General features: G+C 46.1%; 3 protein-coding genes across 3 annotated transcripts in view; 1 reads left to right on the forward strand and 2 right to left on the reverse strand.

Annotated features, from left to right (window-relative positions):
- Nucleotides 1-940: 940 nt before the first annotated feature.
- Nucleotides 941-4,394, reverse strand: LOC131885500 (Bardet-Biedl syndrome 4 protein homolog). Its single transcript, XM_059233565.1, has 8 exons — nt 4,360-4,394; nt 3,433-3,508; nt 2,948-3,366; nt 2,779-2,873; nt 2,549-2,711; nt 2,036-2,484; nt 1,756-1,964; nt 941-1,700 (listed from the first exon to the last, which is right to left on the reverse strand). The coding sequence occupies exons 2-8, from the start codon at nt 3,448-3,450 to the stop codon at nt 1,416-1,418; spliced, it is 1,638 nt and encodes a 545-aa protein (XP_059089548.1). The 5' UTR covers nt 3,451-3,508; nt 4,360-4,394; the 3' UTR covers nt 941-1,415.
- A 203-nt stretch (nt 4,395-4,597) lies between these two features.
- LOC131885501 (dnaJ homolog subfamily C member 1-like) lies at nt 4,598-7,101 on the forward strand. The gene is made up of 2 exons (XM_059233566.1): nt 4,598-5,992; nt 6,058-7,101. Exons 1-2 carry the CDS (start codon nt 4,895-4,897, stop codon nt 6,559-6,561), a joined length of 1,602 nt encoding a protein of 533 aa, XP_059089549.1. The 5' UTR covers nt 4,598-4,894; the 3' UTR covers nt 6,562-7,101.
- Nucleotides 7,102-8,391: 1,290 nt separating this feature from the next.
- Nucleotides 8,392-8,925, reverse strand: part of LOC131885499 (solute carrier family 12 member 4-like) — a gene marked incomplete in the record, with an annotated part of 37,855 nt that continues 37,321 nt past the window's right edge. The window contains 1 exon segment of the mRNA XM_059233564.1: nt 8,392-8,925.

Below are 8,925 nucleotides of genomic sequence, written 5' to 3' on the forward strand. Positions count from 1 at the left end.
ACTATGTAGTACGGATAATCTTGTTTTATTGATACTAGAGGTACTGTCTTGATTCAACGCAATGGCCTAAGTTGGCGGTCAGGGGAAAGCAGTGTCGTTTCCTCTCTTTAGAGTCCATGGTCTGTGATACTGCAGGTCTACCCATTTTCTGACCTAAAAAATTCAGCTTGGATCAAACTTGGCAGTAACGGTTAGAAACTTTGAGTCGTAGGCAGATTGATCAAATCAGTACTGCAAATAATCGTAAAGTCGAGTTACCCTGCACGTGCATTGCATCCGTGTAACAAAAAATTAAAACCCTTTTTAGTGCCAGGTAATCGAGAGTCTGAACAACTAAGACTAATACATCAAACTTTTTCTAAACACTGGCAACCCGTTTTAAGGCTCACAATCGTATTTGATAGTCTACTTGACCCCTTCCAACGAGACCAGCCTCCAAACAAGAAATTAAAATGTTCCTCCGTGGAAGAAGTAACATAGAAGAGTAAATCGGTAACCAGGCAAATCCACTTGACTGACATCCAATGTTACAGCAGGGAGGAAGGAGCATGCGTTGTTTCAATTTTCCTTTACATCGTGTTTATTTTTTACCATCTAGTTTCAAAGTGTTAAAGGTTATTTTGAGCTTGAGACTTGAGGGGAAAAAATGACGAGTGTGGTTAAATCATATGAAATTTTAATATTTTGAATATCAGTGCCAGTCTGGAATATCGAAGCAAAAATTAACCAAGTCTGAGGTAGATTTTAGGGAGCGAAAACGAGCAACTATTTCATGATCCTGGACTTTCAATTAATTAACTTATGTTGTAAGCGCTTAAATAGGTGAAGGTATAGCCTTGTAACTTGGAAAAGACATGATAGCCTCTCCAAAAGGATGTAGGGTAAGAACGAATGCAAGGTANACATCGTGTTTATTTTTTTACCATCTAGTTTCAAAGTGTTAAAGGTTATTTTGAGCTTGAGACTTGAGAGGAAAAAATGACGAGTGTGGTTAAATCATATAAAATTTTAATATTTTGGATATCAGTGCTAGTCTGGAATATCAAAGCAAAAATTAACCAAGTCTGAGGTAGATTTTAGGGAGCAAAAACAAGCAACTATTTCATGATCCTGGACTTTCAATTAACTTATATTGTAAGCCCTTAAATAGGTGAAGGTATGACCTTATAACATGGAAAAGACATGATAGCCTCTCCAAAAGGATGTAGGGTGAGAACGAATGCAAGGTAAGGTCAGAGTCGACGTTTTTGCCAGGCTCCTCATACATGTGATCGAAGACTACCGAGGCATCCGATAGCAATGGGATAGACCTCGGACAAAATTGCGACCTCCATGACCCATCTTATTACGGCTTGATCAAAACACTCGACCCCTTTGGACCCATTTCCACCCACCCGGTTATTGTTCCCGTGCTCTCATTCTTCGGTATTTCCTGCCTTCTGCTGAGCTTCGCCTGGAGGTGGTTCCGTGACCACTTGAATCTGATCCAAGTCCGTATTTTGTTTCTTCAAACCTTCTGCCCGCATTTGGGCCTTAGCCGAAGCACGAGCGCTTTTTACGGAGGCCGAGGGTTGTCTCGACTTCTTGGTCGCCTTCTCGGAGGTGGCAGAGGTAAGACTGGCCCGCAAAGGGAGCAAGTCGCCGGAAACGGTCAAAGAGATGCCCAACTTTCTAGCCAACTCGCCAGCCGTGGCCAATAACTAAAAGAGAAATACTTGTAAATTCACACGATGTATTCAGAGAACCATGTCGTACCTCAGGTTCAGCTTCGAGTCCTGATTGCCGTAATGTTTGCACTCGTTTCTCAAAGTTTTGAAGTTGATGGCCGGCTCCAGGCGTGTCGTTTTGGTTGTGAAGTAAGACCGCCCAATTCAAAGGAATGGCCGGGTCTTTTTGATCCATTTGTGCTGCTTGCTCATAAGCAGACTTGGCATTATCGGGATCTTGCAAGTGACTCAAGGCAACTAAAAACGGACGCAAGTACAATATGGGATTTGTTCACCTTTGACGAAAAAGCCTGACCGATTTCCCTTACTGGCAAGGAGCATGAAAGTCTGCCCTCGGTTTGACCTGAGATTGATTGATGCCGACAAAAAGTGAAAGGCCGAGGCGTATTGTTGCATATTCAGGTGAACCAGTCCCAGGTTGTAGAGAATTTTCCAATCAAATGGTGCCAAGAAATTGGCCCGCTTCAAGCATGACACTGCAGCCACTAGCTTCTTTTTCCCGAAGAAGCACATCCCAATGTTATTCCATAACTGGGGCGATTCTGGGATCTCACCCGCCGCAACCTTGTACTTGGACAAGGCCACGTCATAATCATGATGAGACTGCATCATGGATCCTGCCGCCAAAATGGCCTTGGCATGGTTGGGATCAAATGCCATGGCTGTTCCTAGATGCTCAAAAGCCTGAGTGTGCTGATTGGTTTGCATATACAAGAGACCGAGGGTGGTGCAAAGCTCTGGGTTCTCTGGGGAGGATCTAAGGTGGAACAGGATTGGGAAATTTCAAAATCTAGTGTTCGGTTTAAAGAACTGTTACTTACGCCACGGCCAATTTATATACTTCAATGGCTCCTTCTACGTCGCCTTGATGAAGATGGATCTTGCCCAGCATCATGAAGGATTGGTCATTTTTGTGATAACTTAGAGCCCGGGTGAGCTCGTCTCGGGCTTCGTCATATTCTTTAAGGTACATCAAACAAACGCCTAGAATCACGAAGGGAGTAAAGTCTGTTTTTGAAGAATATTCATGGACGTATGTTAATCAACCTACCTAAGTTGTGATATATCTCCCAATCGGATTTTTCTGAGCGAACCTCGGCCTGACGGTATGCCTCAATTGCTAGCTTGTGACGTCCAAGTAAAAATCTGAAAATGATAATATATGTATATACGCTTTTCGATCTATCATTCATTATGAACATTAAAAAAAAATATCTTACAAGGACCTAGCCAATTGCTTGATGTGATCGGAGCTGTTGGGATTGAGAATGTTGCAGATCTGGAACATTTCCAACGACTCCTGGATCTTCCCCTCATGTCGAAGAATGAGTCCTTGGACATAATTGGCGTACTCGCACATTCCCTTGGTCTCCTCGATCACCTTTTGGATGATGGCTTTGCAATGGTCGAATTCTTTCCGCACATAATGATTGTGAATGAGCCAGTTGCGACGTTCCAAAGTTGGAAGTTCCGGAGCCTTTTTCGGTTTTTGCCGGGCCTGTAAGGCTGCACTGGGTGGAGGCTGAATGGTCTGAGTGGTTCCATTGACGGCTGATTCTGGAGGCTCATCGGGCGGATTCATAGAGGGGGCCGGGTTCATCACGGAAGACCGGGACACGGCCGAAGATGCTCGAGATGACTTATATATTGAATGGAAAAAGTAAAATGTTGGAAATGATCATTGATGCAACAATTCAACAATTACCTTGTTAGATTCTGCCATGGCTGAAATTTGCTACGATTGTTTTTGCAGTGGAATCTCGGGTTGCTTTCTAACATACCTGTTAGCAGCAAGCATATACCTGGTCTTACATCATGTGAAATGTGATGTATTTAATCGTTTTGGGGGTCGTGCTATACATGGTACAAAATCTTTAACGATCTTTGTTCTTTTTGGGTACCATTTATTCTAGAAAGTAAATCATCAATGAGCACGTCCGCCGCAAACTTTGATGACTCATTATCAAAATGGAACGCCCATAATGGCCAAATGCTATAAATAATGATCTCGGAGGCTCCTTGTCTACTGATGGTGGAACCAGATGAGAACACATTAAATCTGATTTTTTTTTCTCGTTTTCGAATCTCCCGCTGGCAGGATTTTAAACTGATGACGTCATGGATCCAGGTAAATGAAGGTCATCAAAGTGAAGGTCATCAAACGGACCACTGGGTTCTTGGACTAAAATGGATCGAGATGTCTATGCGTCATTCTTTAGTTATGACGGAATGGGCCGACCCACCTATTCCTCTATAAAATGAGCATTTTTGCGCTCGGTCAGTTCATTGACCGAACGCAAAAATGCTCATTTTCTTTCCCTAATCTTTCCCACGGTATGCCAACCAGGTTGCGTCTTTTGAGCGGTCCTTGCGGTTTCCATAGACCAAGAAAGACATTCTGGAGCTGTCGGTTCTCCTTAACAATGATATATTCACTCCATCAGCCATGGGTTGCCCGGAACTAGATCCTCTACAACATTTAACCCTCTAAAGGTTAGGTTCATCCATCGTCTGGCCCTGATTCCTTTCCCATGTGGGGTCGTACCCGTCGTACCCCTTACCATTCAGGCCTCACAATTCCCCTATGGGCTCCATCCATTCCAGTATCGGTGATATGACGTCAGTCGATTACTTTTTTGACATTTGTCCATCAGTGGACTGGCTGCTCCCGGTTGCCCCACTCCACCTGAGTGGGCCCGTCCGCTCTACCATCCTGCTCAACAGAACTTGCGTGTCTTCTTTTTCAACTTTCCGTGGGAGTTTCTACTGGATTGAAGCCCCCCCACCCCCCACCCCACCTCGGGTGAGCCTCACTGGACTGGACAATCCAATGGGCCTCTGCATCTGACGTTCACATATGAAGCAAGGTATCCGTCCTTCCATGCCTGCATCCACGTTGCCTGCCACATTGTGCGTGTGACATAGCGGAAAAGTGAGGGCCTCCGTCTCTTTCTCTGTATCCATCTGTGTCCATCTGTGTCCATCTGTGTCCATCTGTGTCCATCTGTGTCCATCTGTGTGGTGTCTGTCTCTTGAAAGGCCGTTTGTTAAGTGAGAAGACCCTTGCTTCCTTCCTTGGACACGTGTTGGTGTGGCTTAGTGAAATTGAGGTGTAACGGAGGTCGACCCTGGGGTACGACGCCTTGGTCCTGCTACTCCCGGGTACTATGCGCGGGTTCATAGGCGGTCCCAGACTGGGCTGGGTGCTAGTGTGTCTGCTGAGCTGGTGTGCGGGTACCTGGGCTTTCGATGATGCCGAATTGGACGTGTTCGATTTGGTGGAAGAGGTCAACGCCAATTTCTACGAGTTCATGGGCGTGAGCCCCGAGGTGAGCCCGTCGGAACTGCGCAAGGCCTACCGGAACCTCTCGCTCAAGCTCCACCCGGACAAGAATCCGGCTGAGGATGCCGAGACGCAGTTCCGCTTCTTGGTGGCCATCTACGAAGTGCTCAAGGATGCCGTCAAACGCGAGATCTACGATCGGGTCTTGGTCGAGGGCTTGCCCGATTGGCGCATGCCCATCTATTACTATCGTCGCATGCGCAAGATGGGCTTGGCCGAGGGCGTGGCCTACCTGCTGATCATCGTCACCATCTGCCAGTACTTTGTCAACTGGGCCGCTTATTGGGAGCGGAAGTTCACCTTGCAGGAGCAGTTGAACGTGTATTCCAAGCGGCTGGCCAAGAAGGCCGGCAAAAAGGGCGGGAATGGCCAGATTCCCGAAGAGGTGGCGGCCAACTTGGCCCGCGAGGAAATGGATCTGTTGGGACCCAAGCCCACCTGCTACGATACCTTGCCTTTCCAATCGTATCGGGGGTTGAAGGCCTTGGCCCTGGCCTTACCCGGACTGCCGGGGGCCGTGATAGCTGCCTATCAAGCCCGACAGGCTGAACAACGCCAAGCTCTCCAAGACCGGGAAGCTGAGATCGAAGAGCGGGCTCAACGGGAAGCCGACAAGAAGGAGCGCAAGGAGCGGAACAAGCGCCGCAAACGCGTGGACCAGTTTCAAGACCGCACCCCCGATCGACCACGGAAAATATCCACCCCAGGGCAAGAGGATGGCCCGCCCAGCGTGGATGCCTTCCAACAACCGGCCAATGCGTTACAAATCTGGACCGACCAAGACTTGGCTCGATTGGCCCGACTGATCAAGAAGTATCCCCCGGGCACGCCCGATCGATGGGAAAAGATTGCCGAGATCATTGAGCGATTGCCCTGGGAGGTGACGAAAATGTCCAAGAATCTCAAAGACATTGGGTTTCAGGTAAGATTTCAGCTGTTCGTGAATATCTAAGTCTACTCTTGGCTAAATGATGGTGTTCCGATTAGGTGCCTATTTCCAAGGCCTCCCAAGGTGTGACGGGCCTCGAAGGTGAGAAACTTGTGGCGGATAACGTGATGGAGTACAACAACTTGAATGGAGCCGACGAAGATGAATCCGAATCATCGGCAACTGAGGAGGAGGACGAAGACGAGGAATATGGCGTGTATCAGTGTGTGTCCATCGACGACTATCAGCCCGTCGAGATCAAAACCAAGGCCAAGACCAAAGGCGGGAAACTCGGCCAGCCCCATCTTACGAACAACAACGACACGAGTGCCGTGGCTTGCACGGAAGAATGGGCACAAGATAGCCAGAAGGCCTTGGAAGCCGCCCTCATCAAGTTTCCCAAAGGCACAGTCGAACGTTGGGATCGGATCGCATCCAAAGTGCCCGGGAAATCCAAAGAAGAGTGCATGCTGCGGTTCAAACATTTAGCCGAATTGGTGAAAAAGCGCCGACAAGAACAGAATCAAGAGGAAGGAAGCTCAAACCCGACCGCTGAGGAATAGTCAGTCGGCCTGGTTGATATACAGATTCATAAGACATATACATCCTTTCATATATAGTATATCTACATCATGATCATCTTTCATCGTTGATACCAACGTCTTCCCGAAAGGACGATTTTTACGGCTTTTCCATTGTTTAACTCCAGATTCATTCAGCGAGCGTGGAACAAGGTTCTGGTCACAAATACCTACAAACATTCATACATGCATGCACCCAACTGATAACGTCAGTTACTGAGCACACGCCTGTGATGCCTTCATCACCAGGTTGACACAAGGAAACAAGTGTTGACTAATGGAATCGACAATGTAGAATTCATCGTCGCTCTCTCGCTTCAACGTGTCCACTTGTGCGAGCATCATCATCATCACCTGAACTTGCAATTACGGAGCCATGTTCTGAACACCCTCCCAAAGAATTTTGCCCATCCTCCCCGGATCATGATCAAATTTGACCGTCATTCTGGCGATAGGTTTTTTTTTATTCTTATGTACTCGCCAAACATCATGCTAATAAAACAAACGCAACTGATCGTGCAACTTGTTTGTATGTATGTTTTTTATTACTCTCAAGTGTAGTTTTTTTATTTACTTTTCTTTGCAACGTGTTCACGTCTTCATGAAATCATTGGAGCTCGTCCCTAGTGGTACTGCGGTGTTAAATTGGGTACACATTCATTGAAGCGATTGTTTGGTTTTCTTTCTTCTAAATTGTCTAAATATATAATTATAATATAGCTATATAACATTCGCACTGGGGTCCGGAGGATCCTCACTTTGGGGGAGTTGTGGCCAGGGATGGTTATCAACCCTTGAGAAGAGTCGAATTGCTCGGTACCAGAAGTTAAATACAAGAGTTGACAAGGACACCAAATCATGCGTTCGTAGTACTACTACTACAAGATAATGATAATGGTATGAATTATGAAGAGTTAGTTAGTTAGCTGAATAACTGATCTTGCTTTCGTTTGAGCGGTGGGATGGGGACTTGTTGATTTGATCGAGATTTTCACCGGAGCAGCAATATGGTCCTGACCCTCATCTGGAATAATAAGGCCTAACGTTCCACCTCCTGATTTACGTTGTGTGGGCTTCAAAGGTCGTATGACTGATTGGTACTTCACTTGGATATAAGACAATAGGGTGGCATATTATCTTACAGCTCTAAATTGACCCTAACGATGTACAAAGGAGTACTTCCGGTGTTCAGAGGCAACACAAAATATCAATCGCTTTGAGGACATTTCAGGATCCCAAATTTGCAAACTTTCTTCTACGTCTTCCATGTAAAAGCGCAACGAAGAGCCTGTCAACCATATAGATGACCATGGATTAGTGTGTTCCATTACATTGCTTTCAAATGCTAGTGAAAAGTGAGGATCGTCAATGGATATTTAGTCGAGAAAATGGCTCATGCAAAGAGAGAGACGCCTAGTTGGTAGGTATCATGGATTTAAGCACTCACACATAAGGAGGAAGATCGGGCGAAAAATTGGACCACATAAAGGTCAAATGTCGTATCCAAAAGAGATGGATTTGAGGCCAGAACTGTAGTGCAGGTCGGTCGGTCGGTTAGTTGGTAGGTATTGCTACATCATACAATCCTGGGGTATATCATGATCTTCGTTTAGCACCAAGAGGTGTTTGCCCGCATTTCAGCTCGGATATGTACAATACTACGCACGAGAAGAAGCAGTGTTTTACATACAAGGTACAACTACTCTTTGTTTGTTCTTTCAAGTCTGCGGCGGGAAAACTACGGTTCGGTTCGGTTCAGCCAGGTGGAAGAGGATTAGTGGTGGGTTAGATTTGCAAGAGATTCCAATTAACTTTCATATGTGGCCATGACATGCCTATGCTCTCTTTATAATGGGAGAGGAATGTATTAGCACATCAAAAGGGTTTTACACATAGAGGGAGATTCAAAGTCATGCATCAAGTAAACGAAGCGAAAGTTCCGAACTTTAATTCATGACCAGAAGAAACGGGCCGAGAAGGGAGGGGCAGCAGGAAAGAGCGAAAGGGGGAAGGGGGCTTATAAAGGTCGCTTGCACCATAAAAAGGATTTGACATTCTCGAATAATTCGTTCGTCGGTGTAGAACCGGGATGGATTCAATCAAATTGGGAAATAAATCTAAAATATCCGGTGGGGTGGGTGGTAATGAGTTTTTTGAGGTTCTCGCTTTCATTCCTCCGAATAACCGCGGTTTCTGTCGGAGTCAAACCCGTAACAGCTTCCATAGAAGTAGAAGAGGGGGAACGGTTAATGGAAATAAAATGACAATTTCTCGAATGAAACAACGCCTCGTCCCAGCTCGGCCATTGGATCATCAATCATCCGTCAGGGAAATTAGTGTTAATAA

Source organism: Tigriopus californicus, chromosome 8 (assembly GCF_007210705.1).
Source record: "Tigriopus californicus strain San Diego chromosome 8, Tcal_SD_v2.1, whole genome shotgun sequence".
In the NCBI taxonomy this organism is placed as follows: domain Eukaryota; kingdom Metazoa; phylum Arthropoda; class Copepoda; order Harpacticoida; family Harpacticidae; genus Tigriopus; species Tigriopus californicus.